Raw genomic sequence first — 27,200 nt, forward strand, 5'->3', positions numbered from 1 at the left:
ATTAAAATTATTAACATAACAAGCTAATTAAGATTCGTTTAACCGACCTTGTGGTCTTGTGGATCAAGGTACGTCAAATCCTCTTTATATAAACCAACCTTTCAAACCTTACAACCCACTCTTCTCTTTCTCACCTTTAAATTTTCCAACATCACAATCCAACCAAAAAATTTCCAAGAATTTTTTTTTTTTTTATTATCATGTCAACTCAAACTTGTTCTTCCGTAGGTAGCAACACTGTTGATATCATCAATGATGACTCACTATCGGATGCCGAATCATCATCACCTACCTCACCAGCATCGTCTTCATATTTATCCTACTTGAGGAAGCAATACGGACGTGTAAGTGCTCGTCGTTCGATTCCTCCGTATATCAAAGTGAAGGTTGATCCTCTTGAGAAATATTCTGATGACAACTACTCTGCTGAAAAAGTTGAGAGTAATGATCATGTTAGTGACTCTAAGTCTTTGCAATAAGAGAAAAGGGCAAGAAATATCTGTTACGATTATTCTTTGTAATAAAATTAGGGTTCCATATTATTAATATTATAGCATTTGTATAGAAATAATTCAAATAATTAATAACTTTTGGAGTATTAATTGAAATTATTCCGTTTTATTGATTTCTAATAAATTGTAGAGTTTCGGAATAATGCAGTTGGGTGCTGTTTGTGATGGTGTTAGCTGCCGTTTGCTTTGTTTTTATTTTTCTGCCTTTTGTAATAAATAGTTTTTCCTCCGCGTTTAAATTAAAACTCGCTTTCTCTATATTATGTGAGTAATAATTATATAAATACTTGAAAGAGCTTTTGTATTAAGGGATAGAGAAAGTATATTATAATAAAGTTACATTATTTAATACGTCATGCCATTAAAATTGTACTCTCTTATTTGTAGAGAGTATATTAGACAATTAGTACCTGGTACTAGAAATAATATGGTCACAATTTGTGTAGTCGTGTAATCGTGTGAAGCGTAAGACTCATAAAGTCATAATTCATAGTTACCCTGGGTCCCTGGCCTCCTCGTGGACTACTAGAGTACTAGACTATTGTTCGGGGTCAAAGAAAGTGGAATAAAATAAGAAAGTTGCAAAATTAAAGTAAACTACTTGTCCAACAAATACAGATAATATGAAGTACTGTACTGGAGTATCATGTGACTCTATACTCTTAGCTTTACGTTCCAAAATAATTGACAACTAGGGATGGATATAGGTCGGATCCATGTCCATGTCTACAAATCATAAATTAGTGTATTTAAGTATATAACAGTGGAAAAATTCAAAACGCATCAACTAAATAAGAACGGATGAATTATACTAAATACTCCGTAATATATAATTAATCGCCACTCCCAATTATACATTGATTGGTTTTTATTTCATAGTCTATCCCACCTGAACTACTGGAGCCTATGTGGACGGTATACATCCTACTAAAAAACTTTTCAAAGTAGCTTACACTTGGAAAAAATTTCATTGCAATATTACGAGGGGCAAATTTTCCTCAAAATATTCTAGCTAATTATCATCTGATATACTAGTACAAATTCTTGCATAACTTAGCAGACAGGAGAATCAGTTGCACAGTTGTAGCTACATCTCACTATAGTCGTATAAGAACGATTTTTCTTTCTTCCCCATAAGGATTTCAGCCAGTTCTACCAAGAGTATGGCGCGCGCGCAACATACTGTGGAAACTGTCAAACACAGTACTACACTACATTTTTTGTCGTTTCGAGCCATGTCATGTAACTGTACTACGCTTTCTGCCCTTCAGAGAGGCCATTACCATTGCAAGTTGATTGCAAGATCTAGGAGCAACTCAACTTGTCGAATAGCTCGTTGTTTCTCTTGGTGTTTTAACCGAGCTGCAACAGAGTCTGGGTCAAGGCCTTGCATTGTCTGTAGTTCCTGCTGTTCAGCTCTTACCTCTTGCAGTAATGCATCAACTTCTCTCACAAAATCAACCCTTAGAAGAACCTCATCGGTCTCCAACGGAGGATGTAATGGACCTTGATGCTGGATTAGCCAATTAGTTTATCAGAATTGGCTGCAGATATTAACAATTACCACAACAGAGATTAAAACAAAAAAAGGTCAATTTATAGCAGCAATTTCCCAATTTAAAGTTGATAGTTCACTCTCACCAACCAAATCAGCTTTCTTTATATATTAATGAGGTGAACAATCAGTAATACATGACTGTAAATCTAACCTAAATTTCACTTTGATAACAATGATGGAATTTGCAGCTTTTTTTCACCTTAAATCAATTCGTCTTCTTTTTTGATGGAAAAAATAGAATTTAAGCACTACATTCATAGGTTGACGAGGTAAAACTCATGCCTGGTCCTTTGATGTTACACAACAAATTTAAGACTAGTAAGCTCGATTACTAGGTAAATCAGCTGAAATTTTCAAAAAGATTGAACAATTGAATGATTAATGGCTATCTTAAAGGAAAGCAGCTAGAAGAAAAAACATAATAGTCTTAATTGGAAGAAAAAAAGGTCAAGCTATCAGCCAGAAATCAGAATCCACGCAAAATACGACTACAGTTGACTTTAGCAGCCAATGCTCATTAATTTTAAACCCAACCCCCCCCCCCCCCCCCCCCAACCCACTTTTCCCTCTCTCCCCACCAATTTTAAAAAATAGAAATATAAAATTGGGCAACGTAATCACACAAAATGGTAGAAGGGAATTTGCAGTTATTATTGTACCTTATCTAAGTCGAATCCTGCAGGAACAATGATGCTGAAAGGATCCTCTCGCGGGAATGTCTCAATCATAAGCTTCTTGCATTCCTTTAGCCAGCCTTCATCATCAAACCCATCATGCATATTCAAAAGGTCGTTGAGCAGTCTCATGGCAGCCGAAGCCTCTCGTTTCAATATCTCAGTCTAAATTTTGGTTAAGACATGCATTAATTTAAAATCTTGGCATGTTTTATCAAAAAAAAAAAAAAAATCTTGGCATGGATGACAAAGGGTCTCATTTATACACATGAGAATACTCCCTTTTTTCAAAAATAACGGATGTGTATACTAAAAGGTGTGAGATAGGTTGGCCCTATTTACATAGTAACTATCGTGCTTGGTTTATTCATGATACCCCCATGTGGAATAAGGAAGACAGGGTGGCAAGAACATAAATATTACAAATAATAATTTATTTTTGTAAAATTATGTGCAATTTTTCAGCCCTTCTAGATTAGTTACTCATTTGAAGGCCCCTAAGGACTCTTTAAGTTTCAACTTGTCAATGTTATATTGATGTCCCTTCCAGTGTGAGCTCTACATTTCCGCATAAATTTTTCTAAATTTTAAGAGTTTTGACTTTTGAGCAACAACAACAAATATGGACTGCAATGCGTAAGATAATGATCTTATATCACACTTAATTCTAGTTCTAAAAGATGTCTGCTTTCTTTATATCTATCGTTTTGTTCTATGTTGACGTTCACTTTAAAAGCAAACAAGGAAATTGACAAATGACAACAAAGTCAGAAGCTGTTCTCTGGAGTCCTTCGACTAACTCATGAAATGGGTAGAACTGCAATTAGATGATAAAATTTAGTGCACTTTTTCACCAAGTTGCAATACTTCCATAGTTCCATGTGTTTGTATACTGCATCTAGATATTACAAAAATGACTGCTATATGTCTTAGATCAATCACAAGGGTTCCTTACAAATATAACAAGGACAAAGCATACATACCTCAACCCTTCTGTACAGGAGATCCAAACTTCTGATAGCATCTTTCTCATCCTGTACAAAGATGTAAATAGATCTCATCAAGATAAAAAACCAAAGGAGATACAGAGGCCAAGACATAAGCAAGACTGACAACAAAATCTCAGTAGGAAATTTGATTCTCCATGTGTTTGATTTCTTCGAAGTGCAGGTAAAATAAATGATTGAATAAATTTCCTGAGTTATTTATCTATTTTATTTTATTTACTTTTGAGTAATTGTTTCATTAGATTTTTACTTTTTTAAAAATAAAATTATAAACACTTAATAAGTTACTGTAATATTAATCCTTTCCAAGATTGCAGTGTTGTGGGAATTGACTGTCTTGCAGTTATTTTGAAACGAACAATCTCATTATACCATTAGATTCTCATTTCTGTGGTTGAAATTTATGCAAAATATATGTCAAATATGTGATTAGGGAGAACATAACATGAATACAGAAATCAGAGGACAGAAGCAAGTTGCTCTATAAAGTAGACTTAACTACAGAACGCTAATATAACCAACATAAGCAACCAAGAACTTAAATATAGGCAGACAAACACCAGTTCTATTCCAACATGAAAGATGGCATATAAAAAACATACATCTCTTCTAGCAAGATCAAGTCGATTCCAGATGACCATTAGAACAAGTTCGTCAAGCTCCCCTCTCTCTGCAGCTTCTTCAATTTTCTACAAAACAGAGACACATTAAAAATGCTCCAAAACTTATAGATTTTGATCCTTGAAGATCAGTACAGCTGTAGGGTGATTCAATTTTGCAGGTTCAAGATATGTTTAACTCTCGGAAGCAGCTCTGGAAAAATTGGTATGTGGAAACATACAGTTTTAGCTCACCCATTATCCGAACAAGTTCTCAGATTAGTTTACTTATTGGATACAACTATTCTATAAATTAGCATATCCATGTAGCAGAAGGTTTAGGGTGACAATTAGAACACCTCAAATTCAATACAATACTTTCAAAACAGACCACCTAAATAAAGGCATATGGTTCACGCGTTAGTCATACTTCTCAAAATTTGAATATACTATTTTGCTTTTGTTGCAGCCTGCCAAGTCTATCAATTCATCAGTTTGGCAGGTTATAAAACTGTGAGCAATAAAATAAAGTTGACATGACCTTAGAACAAGTGGCTTTCAGCTTTTTTGTTTGGCACAGAGCAGTGTTGTAACAGGGATGGTAGGGAGGCATGAAGAAGCTACAACCAATGCTTAAGATACAGAACTCAGCTTTCCAGCACTAGCTTCCCACTTTAATTAATGGAGCGCATTAGACATAATGATTTATAAATTTTAAGAATCCAGCAATATATAAGGTGTATAAAGATAGAACTTCTCTACTATTCGATTAAGAGTCGAGACAATGTAGGAAAATGGAGCAAAAAGGTATTTAGGCAATTTAGCTATGACTGCCTATGATATTATATAAAGCTTTCTGAGATTTGGGTAATAGAATTAGCGGTTCAAGAATCTTATTTCTCTATATGAAAGATGTACTCAAAATACTGTACTGAATTATTAAGAATTTAAGATCATGGGTAGCTTTCAAAAAAGGATGCACTCTATTAGATTTTGTGAAGGAAGAAGGTAGCCTATAAGGACGACCACTCCAACTAGAATATGCCTTTCAGTTTAGGCTTCTTTCTTTATAATGTAAATTTCTGACTCTTCATTATAACATGCAGGTAGGCAGGTAGCAAACAACTTTGACATACTGATTCGACAGGTTGGTTCTATTCAAGCTAAAAGATAGGCTCATTATGAATTCTGCATGGAAACATAGAGCTTCTGAAATCAAATTGATGTTTACCTGTTCTACTTCTTCTTCAGCCCTAATGAAGCTCGATACCAATTTTCTTGCTTTCCTAACATCTTCATCTGGAAAACCTTTCAGACGTGCACCAATTTCACGGTACTCTTGGACCTTCTTTTCCTCCTCTAGGTCCTCTTCTAGGCGTTTCCGATTAAGTTCTCTGGTCTTTTCACGCTGTTCTGCCTGCCAATCCTGTTATAAGACAATGTCAGCTTATTCAGGAAAAAAATATTAAATAACTACAATCTTAACCAGTCTTTGTTCACAACTAGCCTTTTATTTCCGTATTAGATAAGTAGTTGTAAGGAAAAACTTGCATATCTAAAATACATCTGTCTACAACATTTTCAAAACAAACAAGTGCAGCAGTGCTGAAAATTTGAAATAATGTCTGTCTCAACTCTCAAGAGCTACGACATCACAGAAGAACAATTGTACTACAACTACAACCATTCTTGTTACAATTTCATTGCTGACTTTCACCGTATTAAATATTGAAATAGACTTTAAACATTTGCAGTTGTTCTTACTGAACAACTTAAGAGCACAAAAGTACAGGGTTCTGAATTCTGAAGACAACTTTTTCTGCATTGCCATCTTTAATTTCTTAATCACACTCGCGTTACAAACTTACAACTACATTACTATAGTTTACATGACACAAATATCTCAATTCTCATCTATCCGATTATCCACAACTGTCTAAAATATTATTGAGCAACCACAGAACTTATGTACCATTCTATGCCCAAAATAAAAAACACTTCCTGAGTTAGATTATCCTAGCCACTTTAAAAATATTGTTTCCTAATTCCAACTAATCATCAGCAAAATGAATACAATTTTGGCAGCACAAACAAAATGAAACAAAATAATTAACACCCAGATAAACAAATAAATTAAAACCCAGAAGCAATTAAAGATAATAATAAATAATAGAAAAATCAATAAAAAAAAAAAAATTAAAAATTAAAAAGAACATACATCATCATAAAATTCTGGAGATAAACCTGGGGGTAATTCTTGCAAATCTTGGTCCTCTTTGCTCTTAGTAAACCTCAAAATTCCTGTTTAATAATGGGAAAAATGAAGAACAATTATCAACAGAAATTGGGAATAAAAAAGAAAGAAAAAAAAGGAGAATTAGCAGGAGTAAATTACTGACCAGAAGCAGAAAATTGTTGGTTAAACAGAGGAGATAGATTAATGAAAGTGGGTGGAGTAGTAAAGCGTGTAATTTGATGGGGTGAGAAAAATGGGTGTGTTAGTTGAAGCCCTCTTGCTTCCATGGTTGCTGGGTTCAGAACCTCAAATGGAGGTCTTTTATCAGTGTACTAAACTCTCTGAAATACCCAAATTCTGTATTTTCAAGAATTGAGTATTATCATTATTTTTATTGGAAAATTGAATTTTGAACAAGAAATGAAGGGTTTGATTAATTCGGAAGCGAGAGCACGGGTAGTCTAGTAGGAGGGGTGTTTGCGGTTCGGTTTGGAGCTTAATCCAAACCAAATTGTAAAAATACGATTTGATATATTACCAATTCAAATCAAATCATATTACGTGTCAACTCAACCAAATCAAATCGCATTAAAACGGTTTGGTGCAGTTTGTCAAATATCCAAGTTATTCTATATGAGTAACAACTAAAGTGAACACGTCGGTTATTTTGCTACGTGAGGTCGGTTAAATTAATGAGGAAAATTTGATAAAATAGTGTTACGGAGTTTTATTCATTATGTTTGTCTGGTTTTATTTTTCACGTAATTTCAATGCACACATTTTTTTTACACAAACGGGAAGGGCTTATTATTGCAGATTATCCACCAAAGTTAAGACACTTTGGGGGAACAAATCCATACAAACTAATTCATCATTTCCTCTCTATCCCACCTAACAATTAGGTGAGCTACTGTATTCCCGCCCTAGTTTAAAATGAGAATAGATAAAAACATCAAAGCTATTTGATAAACGACTTATATCAGAAAGATTGGAGCTCGACCCTCATGAAGTGAATCAGCAGCCTTCATACCATTAATAGCACCTCCTTCAATCCAGATCTTGCTGTATCCAAATCTGTGAGCTATTTGTAAAACAAACCTGGTTGCTGCAGCTTCAGCAGTGAGCGCATCCCAGTGAAAGTTCACCCTTTTCACAGCAGCAATCACCAAAGTACCATTCACATCACGAACAGCCACACCAAGACTAGCATATCTCCCTTCCATTATGTGAAAGAACCAAAGGACTTTTGAGGTGAAAGAACCAGACGGGATGCAGCAATTGTGTCACCATACTCACTATTGCCCCAAACCCTTGAAGCAGCATCACATTCGAATAGGATATGGTTAATAGACTCCACCTTCAATCCACAGATCAGCATTCTCAACGCTTTCTACAATTCTACCCGGTGTTGCCCCAACACTCCTAGCCAATAACCTGAATTTACAGTATATATCCCATTCTTTGTCAGCCACAAAACATCTCATCAGAAGGTGAGCTCAAAGAAAACGGCAGTTGTAAGATAATCTGGCAAATAGCAGGTTGAAAGCATTCTCTGATAACACTCACATTCCACACCCCACTGTTCTGCTCAATGAGCTCTGCAACAGTAAGATTTGGGTTATAAACACCATTAAGATGAGGCAATGAGATTGCATTTCCTGGCAGCCACATATCGTTCCAAACCTTAACTTTCGAATCATTGCCAACCCTTCACCTAAGCCCCCCAATAAGCAGAGATTTTGGTACATTTTTTGAAATCATATATGACATCTTCAAAGTGAACAAAAATATATAAATTTTTTTTTTTTTTACCGTTAATGATTTGTTAATCAGAGAGAAGCTGCTACTCAAACAATTCAAAATTTTCATACAAAAAAAAAAAAAAAAAAAAACCTCAACTCTCTAGCACCTGTAGTAAGATTCTCCCACCGTACCCAATTCCAAACACATTATACTTCATCCATCACCCAGACAAACAACAGAACTCATCCCAGCCTCCTGCATCGACTAATGCTAGGATTGATGCCAGTAAGTTCCCCTTCATAACTAAGCTTCGGTCGCTTAACTTCACGCACCTGCCCCTTGCGCTTATTAACCGCTTTTTCATGCTGCCGCTGCATACATTTAAAAAGAGCACATCAGAGAAAGGAAACCAAGCAATCGCATATTCACTTAACATAGTTAACATGATGAACAAAACAATAGTTCTAATCAAGTACCTTGTACTTATTCCGTGGATTTTTTTTCTGCTTCTTTCGATCACGAGTAAGCCCTCTATTTTTCTCCATCTAACAAATACATATACAAAGAATAAATATCAAGACAACCCATAGGAGCTTATGCAATTTGCCACACTTTTTACAGGAGAGAGTGAGCTTTGTAGTTTACCTGCGTGGAAATGCGACGTTTTCCATCAGCAGTGATCTCTAGTTCATATTGATCTTGTGGGATTCTGGAAGACAAATTATTGTGAGAAACATGCCATGATGCCAATTAGAAAAGTACATGATGTGAAAGTAGTTCTGTAACTCACCTTGAATACTTCTCTGCCTTCAATTTATTCTTGGCTTCTTTTTGTTTTTTAACTAAATTGTAAAAGTCTTCTGATTCTTCACTATCTCCAGCATCAGCTCCATTGCCAGTTTTGCCACCCAAACTCTCTGGCTCATTATCAAGTTCAGCATCATCATTATCTTTTGACTTGATTCCGGCTTTAGCCAGAACCCGAAGTTGGTGTTTCCATCTCCTTTCTCCTAGCTCATCTCTTTCCTTTCAAAAGGTTGCGAGAAAATAACAGTTAATACCAGGTTGCCAGATAATGTTTTTCATTTACAGTACATAAGCGGTCTGATTATGCTGATACTTAAAAGTCAGAAATAAGTCACAGACTCTCAGTCCCAAGACTTCCACCACCTAAAGTTCAGCATATAAAAGAATTTTACTAAAAAACCATTATTACAGACTTGTAGTTTGACCATTCCCATAATCTCCTGGTCTCTGCATCACTCAATACAGGCAAGGATACATGGTAAAAAGACTAAAAACCAATCACACAGCATTGCTTTAAATAATACTCTTACTTCATATGTGACGCTATTATTTCTGGACAAAGGGAGTATGTTTTTGCAGTGAACAGTCCTTCACAAGATGTAGCTAGATTGTCGATGATCTCTTTAAAAATAGTAGAAAAACAAAATTTAAGCTACTATGAAGCTTACAAAGTCTACTCACCAAAAAAAAGGGCCCTTAGCTAAACCAGAAAAGCGTTCACTGTCAAACAGATTGACATCCCTCATCCTACATGCTATAGGTGGAAGGTGGCAATGGATCAAAAAATCATGATCAACAACCAGGATTCAGGACCTCTTCTCAACTAATCAAAATTTCCATCCATGTTGCTGTATAACTTCAATTTACATCAGGACACATAAAAAAATTTAGGGGAACTGTTCCGTATCCTGATCATCTAACACATGCACATATCATTGACTTATCAAACTAAAATCATGTTCACACACGGACTATCTTTTAAGGGGTGTTTGGTTCGTAAACTGGTATGGGATTGAAATCAAAAATAAAACCATAGTTGTACTGGTTTGGAACTTGATTCTTAATACCAAACATTTCTTTTATATGGGAATGAGCCAAACCTACCTTCCCCCTACATTTCTATAACCCATACCTTGGGGGTTTGACGAATAGGTTCAAAACTCTTAAAATTATAACACAAACATAAGTACATAACGTATGGGTTTATACTCCTACCTATGCCTAAATTATATGAATCAAACACCCCCTTAGAACTTTATATTTATGCACTAAAACCGCTTAAAAGCACAAAATTTGAACTTCATCAATCATTCTAAATCCTAAACCTTTAGGTGTTAGAATTTGATTTATTAATTAAGTTTACTTAATGATTAAATATTTTAGCATTACAATGTAATAATTTAATAGAATTTGATATAAATTTTGACATTCATATAAATTTAAGTTGTCACAAAGTTAACGATGTACCTTCTTGAGCCTGTTTCCCTTAGCATGAACGATATTGGAGAGTTTGCTAGAAAGACTAAAGGCACGTCTACTGTTACGAGTAGCACCCTCCAAAGCCATGACATCATCATCACCATAATCATCAATGGTTTCAAGTTTTCTGTTAATTCTACCAATCACATCACAAAAAAAATCATGTAAATAAAAAAGAAAGGTCTATTTTACATAGAAAATATATGTGTTCATAATTGGTAAAACAGAAAATACCCAGGAATTTTCTTTAAATTCATGTTCTTGCGATGTTGAGTGCGCTTGGAGAATTCAGAGAGAAAGGGGCACAGGGCAATGTTCATCCGTTTTTTTTCTCTTTATTTTCAGAGCAATCCAATGGGTTGGAGCCCCATTAATAAAAGCCCTAACCTGCCCCAGTTATGAATGGGTCAGATCCGTCCAATAAATAAATGAGTCGGGTATTTATATGATCGCTTAATTATGGATCCTTAATTAGGCTAGTCGGGCTTTATAATGATTTAAAATCTCATTACTCCGTATTATAGTATCAAATTAGTATAGTGAAACTTTATCCGTTCCAAATTACCAATATTAATAAATTTATAGATAGCCTATAATTTATTAAATTTTATATTTCACTCGTTTCAAATTACTCATTTTGACCTTTTTTTTATTACTGTACATCCATGCATATCACTTTGACAAAATTTTTTTTGCCATACTACATCTAAAAACAAACATTAGGGCGTGTTAACTTCACCTTAAAAAAATAAGTTTCAAGTTTAATAAGTTTGTGTAAGTTTCAATAAGCTCTAATAAGTTTAATTTGGTCTAAAGAGTTTCAATAAGGCCTAATTAGTTCTAAATTTGTAATAACTCCAATAAGTTCAATTAGATCTAATAAGTTTCAATAATTCTGTTTGAAGCCTATTTTCGCATATACGGTAATAGAGTTACGGTAACCGGATGGCCAGAAAACCCAAGTCAAAATAACTTCCCTGGAGTTTAACTACTGATCTGCATCGTTCGAGTTTTAGGAGCGAAAATACAGAGTTTGTGCTCCCAAAATTACATACCCTGGAATTCAGATGATTCTATTTCTAACTGTACCAAAGACATAATTCCAATAGGGGGTGAATTCCTCTAATTTGGTAATGGATAAGCCGAACCCTATGGTTTCAAGTTTCAACCGATACTGTGAACAGACCACGGTAACAAAACCTTTCACAAGTATTCACTATTCACAACTTTTCAACTCTTCAGACTCTTTGCTGTGCTCTCAAGTTGAGTGGCATCAACTAGGGGCTTATTTAAAGCCGTACATTCGGGACTGTGTCCAAACACCAACAACGATACTTGGACCTTGACATCTCGAATAGTTCATCAGGTGTCAGCTTCTCAAGTTCTTTCATTTTGCAACAATCAAACTCATTGGTAATAAATTCAGTAACTTGACTGGGTAAGCATGATCCCACGAAATCTTTGAGGTGATCTTGGTCACGCATTCTCTTGTACAGCCTCATTACAGAGACACAGTCTTCATACGGATCGTGTATTCCCATCTGAATATCATAGCTGCATTTACACAGTGAAGAATCAAATTCAGAACTAATTCAAAGAATGGCTAATGTCTGCCAATTCTTTTTTAAGGTTTACTCGACCCTCTCTCTGATACACACATGCCCTACATTAGACAGTAACACATCTGAGAAACCATTTGAGTTGTAATGAACAGGAAATTTGACAGCAGAATTAAAAAGTTGAAGAAGAAGGTGAATTAGAGTGATGAAATAAGATATTACAGAAAGCGTAAATGATACTCGAGCATTTAAAAGGCTTATTTTTCCCAATTACAACTCAACTTTGAAACACAATCATATTTTTTCATGCTTTCTCTCTTAATCCTCTCAAATTGTAGACCAAATGATTCCCTCCTCTAACTGATTTTCTCCTTGTCGCTCCAGCAACCTCTAAATGATATATAATCACAATTACTAATGTGCCCTTCTCTTAAACCCAACGCATTACGTTTTTATGTTCTGATTGGAGAATTACAACAAATAGCAACTTGGGGGAAGAAAAATAATTGTGGTTCAAACCTCAAACAGACAAACCAAAAGAGTGAAACACATGCAATCAACAGATTCAACATTACATATATGGGCAGGATAGTTACGAGGCGCACACAAGTGTAAAGAGGTGGACATACCCAAGGAACATTTTTGTCAGATATTTGAGTGAGTGGCTGACCAAATTTGTTTTCATCAGCGGATGATATTTGGCAGTATCCCTGCAATATTATGAAACCATAAAGCCTTTCAAAGCTAGGCAGGAGGAATTTAAAATAAGAACCAGATGAAATAAGATCATAAATCGAAATTCAGTGTCTGTATCTATTGAAGCACATTGTGCTGTGGGCTGCCGATTCTATAAAGAATCAGGAAGAAAAAAGATGGGATCTTTATAACAGAGCCTCACACCATAGCAGTACTCCACAATAAGAATTAAATGCAAGATATAGAAAAAAGCAATGACCACACTCATGAAATATTACGTTTTCATTGCTCTATTAGTTTACTTGATCTAAGACGTATCACATTTCACAACCCTCTACCATCAATCTACAAATTTATTTATGACAGGCATGACACATGGAATTTTTTATATATCATCCTCATCTTGGGCCTTGAAGCATGAGCTGATACAGGAGATTGAGGACATGTTTTTCTGCTGCCAAAAGACCTAAATGCATGGAACAGCGAAATTCCTCTCATTTCTGTAGCTGTCATTAACTACAAGGAAATGAAGGAAGCTTTAGAGAAAAAGTAGGACATAAAATTTGTGGTGAAGTATGTGAACTATGGATCATTACGGAAATTTTCAGAATAGGACCTCAAATAGACTTAAGCCCAGATGAAGACCTAGTTTTTAAGGTAGATGGAACAAATAAGACCTTTCAAAGAGAATTCAGCAAGCACCCACATACGAAGTCAGACCACATCTAAACTACCAAAAGGAAAGATAATGCTAAAATAAACGAACTCCATATCAGATGTGCACATTTTCAGTCAAACTTCCATCAATATATGAAAAGGAAACTTTTATGAAGATTACTGGTGACTACAGGATAATTCGAGATTGAAACCATAGAAATTGGAAAGGTTGCACTATTTTCTCCAGCCATTGGGCAGAGGGGATATTGAAAGTATGATATGTTTATGAAGAACTAAAGTAAGGAAGGAGATTAGCCACACACACACACACACACACACACACACACACAAAAAGAGGGGGGGGGGGGGGTGGTCAACTTGCTTGAAATTTGACTATTATGCCAAAAGGTAGAGAATTAAGGTGCTACTTGACAAACACTAGGGCCTTAGAAGGTGTTCCAATTCCCAAAATCAAAGAAAACGTATTTTCTCACATTTAAGTCTTAATATCCCTACATCTATCAACCCATAATTGCATGGTTTAAGGACAGAGATATGGAAAAGGCTAAAGGCCAAAACAGCAATACTTCACAGCTGAATAGCTGACTATGGCATATAACAATTAGAGTCTAGTTTTCGATTTACCAAGTTGGAGAAAAAGCTTGCAACCGAGTTTTCTAGGGTTCTTTCATTTACACAATTACACAGGTAAATGAACCACTTAAGGTGAAAAGCAGCAAGACAATGGCACAAACATAATAATCATACCTTCCCCTATTTGGTAGAGAGCAATCATGGGCTTCATAGCATTGTAATATGCATTTTTTTGCATTACGTCATGAATATACAAGAAACCACTCTCTTTCCAATTGAGGGGGTATTAATTCATATATCCGACCCCAACAGAACTCCACTCATAATAATCAGAACCTTTTAAGGTGCACTTGGGGCAATTTTTATAATGCAAAGGTACCTCATGAGTTGTCATATAGGATGCAAATATATTTTGAGACTGACAAGAAAACTTACGTTTCCAAAATATTGTAGATATAAATAGAAAAACATAATTCCTATGAGGCTAAGGCCACCATCGCAGGTATTAGTCAATAATAATTAAAGAACTCCAGAAGTGACAGCATCATTAAGCAAGTACAATGTTCTATAAAATGATCACCAGCACAAAAGTTAACATTTCAGAGAAATAAGAGCTACCTGATCAGGTGGTCTGGATAAGTCATATTCAAACAATCCAAATCATGCTCCAGAGAGTGACCCACAAGAAGCTTGGCCTTTCCACCATCAACTCTCACTATTCCTATGGACTCGCCATTATATAGGATTTCCAGAATCTTTTCCTGCACTTCTTTCAAAGGCATTGCATCTCTTAGATGTTCTTCACTTAAGCCAGTCAAATCAGATCTGCAGCATTTTGCAAGGAATAGTCCGGTCAAAAAAAATATGGACAAACATGATCAAACCTGAGGTAAGAGCCCTACCTGTAATCAGTAACAGGCATTTGAGGTTTTACATAAGCATGAAATATTATATCCTCGTTCTCATCAATAAGGCAAACCCTACCACATAAATTAAGAGTTCCATCACTACCACCTCCAACCATTTCACAGTCCATCGCAACTGCTTCATGAATCTTCGGGACACCATTGCTTCTGTCAGAAATCGAGGTTTTCAGTTCCATAGAAGGCAACGATATTGTACCCTGAAGTCATTGACCAAACTTGTATATTACAGAAATGCATTACACAAAAATTATACAATGGAAATTGTTAAAAAAGAACTTGTAATCAAAGATTAACTTACAAGGCGAGTAGGTGGAGGTAGCTGACAAGTCCATTTATGCTCACTTAACAAAATGCAGCTGTCAAATATTTTCATGCAAAGACCACATCCCAGTTCATGAAAGATTCTACTGCAATTGTCTTTTGCCAACAAACCTGAAGGGTTGGTCGGAGAAATGCTAAAAAATCAACTTAACAGAATTTAAGGGAAACGAATTTTAAGATTTCCTGTCACTCACTCACCTTTTGAATGCTCCCTGAGAGATTCAAATGATCTGCAGTGTTTCTTACATACTCCACATTTAGGTTGGTGCACCGAGTGGTATGAGACCTTCATGTGCTCCACAAGATGCTCTTTTTTATTATATTGCTTATAGCAAGCTGAGCATTTATGCCTGTTTTGAGAGAAAAGAGCAACAAATCACACATATTAGCCAAAGCAATGTCAGGAGATTTAGCAGATCAGCAAAGCACTTTCTGGAGGAAGGACGAGAATTTTCTTTTTGGAAAAATAAAAAGTTTTAATTCAACACTAAATCAACCACCCTCAATCTTCCCCTACTCTTAGCAAGCCAAACTAAGCACCTGAATTCCAGATAGACAAGTTGACCAAGGCCTGACCCGTAAAATATAATCTAAGGGGCGACCACAACAAAGAGAAACTGCATTTTAACAAATCATAATTGATCATCCCCCTTTTCCTCCCGTAAGATACTAGCATTTTTCACTCTTCACAATGCACATAGCCACCTGCCGATATGACTCTGTAAATTGAAACTGTGCCAAGCTAATTATGCTACTATGCGACCCAAATTTGAGCAAACAGTACAAGGAATTCTCCAATCTCCTCCCAGGCTCCCACTACTTTTGGGATGAAATTCAAGTTCCAACTGAACGTGTTGGATAATTACGGCCTTTAACAGAATTTTGCCATGTTTAGAATGACCTAACTTGGAGTTAGTTAAGTAGCGTGAAAATGGAATATTAAGACATTAAAGAGGTATTTCAGATCATTGCACCTTCCGCACCACACCACGCCTACCAAGAAAACTACTCAAGAAACCAATAAACATAGTGAAAAGAAAATGAGATCCAAAGAGGTCACCTTCAATCAAGCCCATCCTAGCCGCAAAACATCACATAAAATCATCTTCCACTAAGTTTAGCAAACAAGTAGAATACAACCCTAAATCCACTTCTTCCACCTCAACTATAGACCTAAGTAACTCTATCACCTCACCCAAAAAACCTCATTTCATCCAATTGCGCCGGCCTTCCCTTGAGCTAGCTTGAAGACAGCAATATTACAACTCTACCATCTAGCTTCATCAACTGAGAATCATCTAAACACATAATCTAAAATTCCTCAATAAACATTTATCATCAAAATATTGAAGCTTAAAACTTAGAAGCCTATTCCTCAGGAATTAAGTCAAACTATTCATCCACAAACCAATTACATACAGGAATATTACAGCAATTACCTTTTACCAATGTCCCTAATAGGCTAATACAACTCATTAAACACAACCAATATTAGGAAAAATCAAACACATAAAAACCCTTTGAAAGATATGGCATACAAATTATGTTACATAAAATGCACGCACAAAGTACAGCATTTAAATGAAAATACTTCCAAGCATTTATATGAAGTAACATTCACCCTTTTTTCAGGGATTTTTAATGTATTACTGACTTACTGTACACTAATTTTAAGTACCAAAAATTCTCAAAGTTGAAAATAAAAAACACATGCAATTTCACAATGAGAGATAATTTTTCAACCAAGGAAAAATTCAGCATGTATAAATTCCTCATAATATTTCCAAATATTTACAACAATACATTTTCACTTTTTCAGCAGACACCCAGAAAAGTACACTCATTTCAATAAGTCTTTGCAGATTATTACACAGCCCTAAAGATGGAATCTTTATAACTGAAACAAATAACCCATTTCACAAATTACCATAAAAATGTCAAAAACTAATAATTTCTCAAAATTTTACAAGGGGAACATTGATAATTCTTACAAAAATCTCAGTAAATACAAAGAAAGTGGGGGAAGAAAGAGAGAAGAAGAAAGGAGGAACCTGGTTTTGACAGATTTAGGAGGAATAGTCTCAGAATCCATGAAAAATGGGAGTTTTTGATTGAAATGAGAGGCAGCAACAATGGCGGGAAAGAAGAAAGGAAAGAGCCAGAAAGACCTGATCGCAATATCCGGAGTTTTAAAGAGTAAAGAAGTTCTTATGTTGTGGGCGGTGGTAGGGTAAGGATTAAAGATGGGCACGGCCGTGCCCGTGCCGCCGCGGGCCGTGCCTGGCCGTGCCGGGGTGGTGCCCGTGCCGTGCCGTGCCGTGCCGGCTCCGCGGCGTGCCGTGCCGTGCCTGGGATTGGCACACCCCAGCCCACGGCACGGCACGGCCCACGTGCCTAGCGGGCCGTGCCGTGCCGGGCCGCGGGCCAAACCGTGCCGTTTTTAATTTTTTTTTTTTTTTTTTTTTTTCTTAAAAAAAAAAATAAATGTTAAAAAAAAACGAATTAAAAACAAAAATGCATATAATAAAAAAAAAATACTAGTGCGATAATCCGAAAACACAAAAAATTGAAGAATAACTTATTTTATTATATGACGGTAGCCGACTAGCCGGTACGAATATACGATAATTCAATAATACAAAATTACAAAATAAGTAATGATAATTAAAAATCGTACAATAGTGTATGAATATTGAATAACTTCATTTATTATACGGAATACGAAGTTCGATAATACAAAAAGAATACAATAGTGTATAATGTAAATATGTAATCATGTAATTATTATTGGTCGTCTTCGTCTTCGCCTTCGTCTTCATCTTCGTCTTCGTCTTCGTCTCCTAGAGGTTCAAGTTCATCCGCCAATTGAGTGGATTGAGAACTAAAAGAAGTCGACGTTCCTTCATCGTCGTCGTTTTGTGCATAAGTACGATCTTGAGAACGAGTTTCGGCATCCAACCAATCCTTGAAGCAAACACACATTTCAAGTGTTTCGGGTTTTAGTCTTGTTCTTCTATCGTCTAGAACTCTTCCCGACGCACTAAAAGCTCTTTCGGAAGCAACGGAGGAGACTTGGATAGCAAAAATATCACGAGCCATTGCCGATAAAATTGGATGTTTCACGACTTGTGATTTCCACCAATCGAGGATGTCGAGGCCAAACTTCTCTTCATCGTCCATGCCTTTCATGAAGTCGTAACTTAAGTACATTTGCAACTCCGAAACATCGCTTTGAGTTCTCCTAGATGATGATGATTCTGTACCTGAATACTTAGACATCAAGTTAGCAGCTTGTGCAAATAAACCTTTGGCCCGTTTACTTACATTTTTGGATGTTTGAGAAGGGGCAAATCGAGACACGGTTCCATATTTACTTTCATAAACATTATATAAATTAAAAAACTCATCCGTCACCTTAGTCTTAAAAGTTTCAACATCACCTTCAAAATTCATGTTACTATAATAAATATCAATTAATAAAAAGGTGCCATCATATTTTTGTCTAGGATCTAAAATGGAAGCAAAAATATAAATCATAGGAATATCGGTGTAATATTTACGCCATTTATCCTCCATGGATGGAAGATATCCACGATAAGCATGTTCTGATCGGTGTTCCGCAAAAAGTTGTGCAAGTAAACATGCATTGCTAAGAAAAGAATGAGCACAAGGATTATATACAGAAGAAAAACAATGTGTCATACCATATAGTAATTGTAAAAACTGCATATATTTTTCACAATTAACCCAATCATCTTCAAGTAAATCATTTTGTGGATATTTCATATTATAAAAAAGTGTTAAATGAACCTTGTACTCGATTGCCCGACTCAACATTTCATAGGTGGAGTTCCACCTAGTTGGACAATCCGGTGCTATTTTTATGGTTTTAATCCGTTGTTGCCTGCAAAAACCTTTCCATTCTTGCCATCTCATGTTAGAGCTATTAATAGTGCAAATAGCACTCCGTATTTTGTGATAAAATGGACCAATTGCTTGTGTTCCATCCTTCACACACAAGTTAAGAACATGACAAATGCATCTAACATGAAGTGCTTCTCCATCTAATACTAAATCGGTTAATTGGGGTTTAACCAAATTCGCACTATATGTCATAGAAGTTGCGTTATCGAAAGTCATAGACATGATTTTATCCCTAAGACTATATGCATCAATAGCTTCCATTAAATGATGTGAAATGTTAAGACCGGTATGAGGGTATTCAAGCATTTTGAAATGAATGATGCGTTTTTGTAACATCCACTCATTATCTAACCAATGACAAGTAACACATAAATAATGAAGTTGGTACCCACTATCCCATGCATCGGCGGTTAAAGAAACTCTACTAGGAAGATTAGCTAATTCATTTACTAATCTTAATTTGTACTCTAGATAAGTCTTCATGGCAGCAGATCGAACGGTTTTTCGGGAGATTTTTTTGTGTTTTGGTTGTAGTGCTCGGTTAATATAGTTGTTGAAGGCATCATTTTCGGCGAAAAGAAAAGGTTGTTCTGCATGTACAATCATTCTCCCAAGTTCATCCCTATCTCTCTCGTAATTGTAAATGAAACCTTGTGGGTGGAATTGAGAAATTTTAGGTTGGGTTGGATCACTAGATGGTCCACCACATTTTTTTGTATGCCTAGTAAGGTGTCCCGTCCCTCCCTTGGTATCGGCCGAGAAAATTTTACCACAAGTCCGACACTTGCATTTTTTTCCATCTTTACTTAATTGATAATGTACCCAACATCCACTCTTTCTTTTGGTTTGAGCAAAATCCTCTTCGGTACACCACTCTAATATGTTAGGATTATGGGTGGATGGTTCACTCGACCCGCAAGCTTGTGTTTGGCTACCTTGGGAAGGAGGAGGAGGAGGAAAAGGAAATTCATATTGTTGAAATTGGGTTTGTTGAAATTGGGTCCAAGGAGCCATATCATCCATTTGTTCTTGCCCTCCCGTGTTTTGGGGATGAAAGAAAGGGGTGGAAGTGTTTGGAAAGGGCATGTTAGGGGGGGCATAGACATTGAAGTGTTTGGGTTTGGTGATTCCCTACGTGTTGACTTGGCTTTTCTAGAGGAGGAGGAAACGTTCGGGTTTGATGCCATGATTAATTAATAATAATAACACAACTAACAATAACAAAGTAACAATTAACAACAATGAGATCAATGAGAATAAATTAGTAAGTAGTTTTTATATAAATTAAATTTTCAAAAATAATTATAATAATAGTAGATTACTTGGATCAATGAGATCCCAGGTAGGAGAGGTTAGGAGCGACGTTGTCCAGAGCCCAAATCCCGCCTTAGACAGATTTCAACAATCCAAATAACCCACAATTAAAATAGAAAGTAGTTTTTATATAATTAAGTAGTTCCAATAATAATAATAATAATAATAATAATAATAATAATAATAATAATAATAATAATAATAATAATAATAATAATAATAATAATAATAATAATAATAATAATAATAATGATAATAAATTAATAATAATAACAATAATAGTAACAATAACAATAACAATAACAAATTAAAATAAAGTTGAGTTAGATCTTACAATGACGCTTCAATGCTTTCCCAAATTTATAATTTCCCGAATTTTTAATTTCCCGAATGTAAATATAACAATTTTTTTTTTTTTTTTTTTTTTTTTGTAGTAGACTAGTACAAGTAATAATAGTAAAAATGTAAAATTTATAAGAGAGTAGGAATTTTTTTTTTCTTTTCACAAAAGAGAGGAAGATTGTATGTTTTTTAGGAATTTGAGAATTGAGAATTTGGGAGTAAGAAAATTAGAGAATAAGAGAGAAGAGATGAGTTGATGAATTGTGAAAATTTTGGAGGAAAATATGAGGTATTTATAGGGGATTTGGGTGGGAAATGGGGTGGAAAATATGGCCGTTTATAGCTGTTGGAAAACGGCCATAAACGGCCATATTCCAACGGCTAGTGGCACGGGCCGTGCCGTGCCGTGCCGTGCCTGGTCGTGCCGGGCCGTGCCTGGCCGTGCCGGGCCGTGCCACGTGCCGTGCCGGGCCGTGCCACGTGCCGTGCCGGCGGGTCGTGCCGGCGTGCCGGCCCACGTGCCGGCCACCGTGCCGCCCGCCGTGCCACGGGCCGTGCCCGTGCCGGTCCCAAAAAAATTGTTCACGGCACGGCCCACGGCACGCCGGCGTGCCGCCGTGCCGGCCACCGTGCCCGTGCCGGGCCGTGCCGGAGTCGTGCCGGGCCCGTGCCGCCCGCGTGCCGGCACGGCCCGTGCCCATCTTTAGTAAGGATTAGTGGATGTTGATTGTTTCATCACTTAAGCTTTTAACATCAAAAATCATAATTAGGGTATGAGTTTTGTTTAATTGAATTACCCTAATCCAATAGTCATATGAATTTGTAAGTACGAGGGTACGAGTTACAATTAAAAATACTTGGTACTCTTGTTTCTTAATTTTTGGTACAATCGTACAAGTGTAACTTACAATTAAAGCTACTTTGTACACGTAACATCTTAGCTTACAATCAAACTCAGTTACTCAGGGCCTGTTCACATTTACTTAATTTCAGTTCAGTTCAGTTCAGTTCCGCTCCAATCAGTTCAGTTCAGCTCTTAATTTCCCTCTCTCATAAAATATTCATTTCAGCTCAATTCAGTTCCAATCAGTTCAGTTCAATTCAATTCAGTTCCAATCAGTTCAGTTCAGTAAATGTAAACAGGCCCTCACTTACTCTTTCAAGTAAATTTTCATGCCCTTTTATTTCTCTGTTTTTTTTCAGAGTTCATTTAATTCGGCGGATCTCGAAAATGGAGGTAAGTGTCAATGGAGATGAAGAAAATGGTGTTGACATTTATGTTGGAAGAAGATGAAGGTGGGAGGGGATGAAGAAGATGAATGGTGATGTTGAGATTGAAGGAAGGAGAAAGGAAAAGGGAGAATAACATAAATAGCCTTCACCTTTAACCAATAATGACCAATTTACTGTTTACTCCAATGTTTATCAAGGTGATAAACTTAATTTTTCTCGCCCTTGCCCCACTAGCCACGGTACTTACAATCGATTGTACGGTTCAACGGTTGTACCATGAACATATTGGATGCATGTGACCAAACTTGATCCTTTTCATTTCACATGTAAGACATGTAATGCAGCCATAATTTCTAGAGTTAAAACATCAAGAAATGTAATTTAATGCAGCCACCGTATAATGTACATAAACTTTTTTTTTTTTTTTTTTTTGATAAAAATAAACTATTTTTGAAGTATGGAGTATATTTATAAATTAGAACCATATTTTTGTACTACTAGATAAAACCGATTTTTTTTTTCCCCCTAAAATGACAACTTTAGATTTTATTTATTTATTTATTTATTTGTTTATTTATTTTTGTATTTACTTTATTGATACTAGCTCTATTTTAGACACAAAAATAAATAGAAGCCATAAATCTTGTAATACAATTTCATCCAAAAAAAAGTTACAATTGACAACACAATAGCAGACATTTCAGCAACTCTAAACAACACAGCAGCAACAGACAGCACTAGGAGCACAGCAGACTGCAGCAATATTATGAGCTTCAGCAGTCTTAGCAGCAGAGGAAAGAGCGCTTCACCAGTGCAAGAGCACAGCATGCTAGGAGAGGAGGGTAATAAACTAGTAAACAAGTCCGATCAATCCTATTTTCTTAGATTCCAAACCGTGAAACCAAAGAACAGTGGACTTGTAAACTTGAGTTAGCAAACCACCCGAGTAAAGAATCTAGGTTCCTTTAAATATAGAATTTTGAAAAATCATATTGTCATCCCTGCTCATGTCATTCTCTTTAACACCCTGCAGCAGCGGCTTTATTAGCAGTGACAGCAGCAGTTTCATATTTTGTAAAATAGTGATCTTTAAACCTTGGGAAACATTTAGTGTATGTTTCATAAGAAAGAATTATGCATGCATGCCATTTCAATCAGATAATAGTATCCATGATAAACAATTGACAGCCCAAGATTTATTTCGATAATAATATTTAGGGTTGATTTGTTTGATTGTTTCCTCTAATCACTTGGTGTAAAACTGTAAAATAAAAAATTAACAGATTTTAAGTGAAAATTGAACACTCTAGTCATTGAGTGATTGATCTATTCTACCCTAGGGAGAACAAGCATCAAAGCAATTGCCGGAAAGTCAAAAACCACCCTTTTTAAAGTTTTCTTACAGCCTGAAATTTCCCGAGCAGCCTACCTACAATGATCTTATACCAATGAAATCACACTAATATGCAATTTTACAAAAAACGATCATCCTTTTGAAACCCTGGTAATACTAGGGCTACAGGCAAACTTTAGAGTTATAACCCCTTCTCATTTCACAGACGTATACACATGCACACACACAGACACACTAAGAAATTAAGTACCTTTTTTAGGAGTTGTCAACGCATTATGGGTAAAGTTAAACCAAGTAAACACAACTCTCCAAATGGTCTGCTTTAAATAAGATTGGGAAAACCTTACTTAGGGGTGTGTCAGACCAAAAACCAAGACACAGGAATCTATTAAAGAAAGGGAGCTTAGCTGTTTGTTTGTGTGCCTTAGAGAATGGGAAGGTGTAGTGGTTTCTAAATCATTGGAAATGGTGAGGCAGTAGGATCGAGCCCCCGCTTCCTTTGGACGTCTTCAAGTTTGCTTATTGGAAGCAATATTCATCTCAAGGACAAAATCATAGAATAACAGACATCTAGTGTTCATTTTGTAAGACATGAGTATACATACAAAAAACCCTCTTGTGGATGGTTTTAAATTCATAAAAATAACAGACTTTAAATTCTGAAACATTGTCACTAATAGTAGTTGTAGTTTCAGTAGTAGTACCTTCATTCAAAAGCACCCCCGCTCCACCCCCCCCCCCCCCCCAAAAAAAATCTTTTTCTCCTGAATATCAGTTGATTCTTTGTGGTGATTGTGGATGATTTTCCTCCCAAGCACTTGTATCATCCATAGTTTTTCCTACCAAGTACCATAATAACAGCAACAAACAATAAGTAATTATTAAATCAGCAAAATTTAGAGAAAAAAAAACATAAGCAAATAAAATAAAGAATTCTGAAAATAGGAGGTGCCTAGAGCCCTAGAGGGTCAAGCTCATTTGTCGAGCTCAGAAATGCCAGCAAAGTTGTCTTAGCTTTATAACCCAATTAAATAACAAGAGTAGGCAACAGTGATGAGATTTTATAGCTCAATATATACTACCAAACTAAAACTAATCAAAATCATTGAATAAATGCATAACAATGGAGAACCCTACTCATTTCAGGTTATTAATTAGATACATTGCATAATTATGACATTCATTAGTTATACTTCATATAAACAATTGGATAAAATAGAAACACAATCATAAAAAAACCAATCCAAATTGAGCTATATATTTTTTTAAAATGCATATATATATTTATAAAAATCAAGAAAATTTCTTAAATTCAAAGCTTTACCAAGAACTTGAAAAACCAAATCAAACAGAAACCTAAACATGAAGAGTGGACCTTTTATATATTGCTAGATATGTAGTGGTGTCTGATTTACATAGTACTAAGGTTATATTCTTAGGAATTGCTTTTTTCTGTTTATTTTTAAGTTAACTTGTATAAATTGAACAGATTGAATCTACAAAATTTGACAAGGAAAGCAGATGATCATTCTTCCTCCATGATAGATAATAAGCTTAAATTCTCAATCCTCAGCTCAGGTATATTAGTATCTTATGGATTCCAATCTGGATGATTGGGTTTCAGGCATCAAAAAATAAAGTATTTTCTTGATTGAGCATTATGTCTCATCTTACCCATATAAAATACAAAGCATCTATCTTATGAACAGCTATTATATGTACATTTTATAATATGCAATTTGACGTGCATTAGGTCAAGATTTGGATGGCTTCTATTGTGCATTTAACCCCTTCTGCGGTTAACATTTTATTGGCATGCGCCATTATGATGATATTTGTTTTAATAAGGTAATAACAACATGCTTCATTCTGTCAACCTGTCAACAAACACAAGTTACAAATGCTATTGATCATTATTGAGTTATCTTAGCATACAGTTCATGCACGCTCTAATTACTAGTAGTTCTTGTATCACCTAATAGGATAATATGCATGGTTCATGTACAAATGTCAGCTTTTTTTTTTTTTTTTTTTTTTTGAGGAACAAATGTCAGCTTGTTATAACTAAAAATGTTAATTTTTGATGTTGACAGGAAAATGGAGGAGCGGAGTCAACTAACAAGAAAACAGCCAAGACGCTAGAAAGGGATAAAAAAAAAAAAAGTGAAGATGGAGACAGATTCACATAACATAAAAAAAAATTCAAAAAAATAAAAATTAAAAAAAATAAAAAAATAAAAAATAAAGAAAAAACATGTTTACTAGAATGACGAGAGACAGAACAAAGACAACTAAATAGAAGATCAAAATTTATAACTATTCTTGGGCATTTTAATGACAATTTTCATGAGCTTCTGTTCAATCAAAATTCTGGAACCTAACCAAACTTGTGATATCTTACAGAATGTGTAACATACAGTGACACAGTCCATTAATGTGTATCTTCTGATTTCATTTTCTTCTCTTTCTTTCATTGAAGTCCCTAATCTTTCTTCCTATTATTCCCCTGACATATCTTGTATTCTTGTGTCATAGGTCTCTTGATCAACGTCAATTTAAAAATTCTATATCAGATAGATATATTGCTAGATAAGAAACCAGGTCTATACTAGTCCAAGTGAATTCAACATATTAGTCCCCAATAAAGCAATATCAGCACACCTCACTAAGGGCCTGTTCACATTTACTGAACTGAGTTGAACTGAGCTGAGCTGAATTGAACTGAATTGTTTATGAGAGAAGGAAATTAAGAACTGAACTGAACTGAACTGAGCTGAACTAAAATTAAGCTAAAGTGAACAGGCCCTAACTCTTTTAATGAATATGGCTTAAAAGAACAAAATCAGAGTCTAACAAACAAAATAAAAGAAAAGGAGCAAAGCTTTAAACAAACAAGGTACCACAGCTACTAGGCACTAGCCTTTCACGGCAATTGACACAGCCTCAGTAAATATTTTAACACCAGAAAAAACCAGTCACTTTAAACATCTGCATAAAAAAAAAATTTGCATTTTTACAAAACGATTGAAATAAAATTACTAAAACTAAGACCATAAAACATAAACAAATAAAAAGGACAAAAGATAAGCAAATCTAAATACCCCTAAAAGGCTAAAACTAACCTCAAATTCTGATTTTTGGTTTGAAATTGACTCGAATCCGTTGCAGTAGGAGACGCCTATCAGATTCTTGAATCATTGCATAAAAACCCCTAATATTGGCTCGAACTTTTGGCTGGTACTTTTTGCTTTTGCTCGAATTAGGGCTGTAATTTATTTTCAATATTGAGGAAATTCGAGTTAACTTCAACCCAAAAGTTCCACAAACACCACATCAAAATTACAAACGAGTAACAATTTCTATTGACAAAGATCATCAAAAAAACCTTAAAATCAGAACAGTGAAAAATAACAACTAAAATCAGATAAATAAAGGGGTATAATATGTTACCTGAGTAATATGTGATGAAAACAATGACAGAAAAGTTATGAGATTCATAGTATGAATATAACTGCGAAATTGAAATCGTATCCAAGCTCCTCTTTCCTTAGTGAATTTAGGGCAAATGATTTGGGGAAGATTAAGCTATCAGCTACGGAGTATAGAGCTAAAAGCCCAACCTCATCTCATTTCTTACAATTTACCACATTAGTGACATAACCCCC

General features: G+C 35.5%; 3 protein-coding genes across 4 annotated transcripts; all 3 read right to left on the reverse strand.

Moving 5' to 3' along the window:
* Positions 1 to 1,326: 1,326 nt before the first annotated feature.
* Positions 1,327 to 6,967, reverse strand: LOC145605121 (protein PALE CRESS, chloroplastic-like). Its single transcript, XM_081661143.1, has 7 exons — positions 6,750 to 6,967; positions 6,569 to 6,651; positions 5,582 to 5,776; positions 4,354 to 4,440; positions 3,728 to 3,778; positions 2,730 to 2,909; positions 1,327 to 2,025 (listed from the first exon to the last, which is right to left on the reverse strand). Exons 1-7 carry the CDS (start codon positions 6,871 to 6,873, stop codon positions 1,792 to 1,794), a joined length of 954 nt encoding a protein of 317 aa, XP_081517269.1. The 5' UTR covers positions 6,874 to 6,967; the 3' UTR covers positions 1,327 to 1,791.
* A 398-nt stretch (positions 6,968 to 7,365) lies between these two features.
* Positions 7,366 to 10,766, reverse strand: LOC145605975 (protein THALLO-like). Its single transcript, XM_081662045.1, has 5 exons — positions 10,604 to 10,766; positions 9,120 to 9,355; positions 8,975 to 9,038; positions 8,806 to 8,874; positions 7,366 to 8,700 (listed from the first exon to the last, which is right to left on the reverse strand). The coding sequence occupies exons 1-5, from the start codon at positions 10,700 to 10,702 to the stop codon at positions 8,572 to 8,574; spliced, it is 597 nt and encodes a 198-aa protein (XP_081518171.1). The 5' UTR covers positions 10,703 to 10,766; the 3' UTR covers positions 7,366 to 8,571.
* An 830-nt stretch (positions 10,767 to 11,596) lies between these two features.
* Positions 11,597 to 17,528, reverse strand: LOC145605533 (RNA exonuclease 4-like). Of its 2 annotated transcripts, none has more exons than XM_081661601.1 (7): positions 17,420 to 17,528; positions 15,567 to 15,718; positions 15,346 to 15,464; positions 15,024 to 15,244; positions 14,740 to 14,946; positions 12,804 to 12,884; positions 11,597 to 12,169 (listed from the first exon to the last, which is right to left on the reverse strand). In XM_081661601.1, exons 1-7 carry the CDS (start codon positions 17,458 to 17,460, stop codon positions 11,905 to 11,907), a joined length of 1,086 nt encoding a protein of 361 aa, XP_081517727.1. In that variant the 5' UTR covers positions 17,461 to 17,528; the 3' UTR covers positions 11,597 to 11,904. The 2 variants fall into 2 exon arrangements, with proteins under 2 accessions (XP_081517727.1, XP_081517726.1); XM_081661600.1 differs by having other exon boundaries at positions 11,598 to 12,169; positions 15,346 to 15,479.
* Positions 17,529 to 27,200: the final 9,672 nt, after the last annotated feature.

Source organism: Chenopodium album, chromosome 22, assembly GCF_948465745.1.
Source record: "Chenopodium album chromosome 22, dcCheAlbu1.1, whole genome shotgun sequence".
NCBI lineage: Eukaryota > Viridiplantae > Streptophyta > Magnoliopsida > Caryophyllales > Amaranthaceae > Chenopodium > Chenopodium album.

Bases quoted from the DNA above. Each gene is read 5' to 3' on its own strand.
- LOC145605121 (XM_081661143.1), bottom strand. From the start codon at position 6,873: ATGGAAGCAAGAGGGCTTCAACTAACACACCCATTTTTCTCACCCCAT. The intron at 5,777-6,568 runs GTATGTTCTTTT...GTCTTATAACAG, and splicing joins CTCCAGAATTTTATGATGAT to GATTGGCAGGCAGAACAGCG. The intron at 2,026-2,729 runs GTACAATAATAA...TGGCTAATCCAG, and splicing joins CAGGATTCGACTTAGATAAG to CATCAAGGTCCATTACATCC.
- LOC145605975 (XM_081662045.1), bottom strand. From the start codon at position 10,702: ATGGCTTTGGAGGGTGCTACTCGTAACAGTAGACGTGCCTTTAGTCTT. The intron at 9,356-10,603 runs GTACATCGTTAA...ACCTTTTGAAAG, and splicing joins AGGGAAACAGGCTCAAGAAG to GAAAGAGATGAGCTAGGAGA. The intron at 8,701-8,805 runs GTACTTGATTAG...AAATGTATGCAG, and splicing joins ATCCACGGAATAAGTACAAG to CGGCAGCATGAAAAAGCGGT.
- LOC145605533 (XM_081661600.1), bottom strand. From the start codon at position 17,460: ATGGATTCTGAGACTATTCCTCCTAAATCTGTCAAAACCAG. The intron at 15,245-15,345 runs GTAAGTTAATCT...CAATGACTTCAG, and splicing joins TACCTCCACCTACTCGCCTT to GGTACAATATCGTTGCCTTC. The intron at 12,170-12,803 runs GTATGTCCACCT...GTGTAAATGCAG, and splicing joins CTGACAAAAATGTTCCTTGG to CTATGATATTCAGATGGGAA.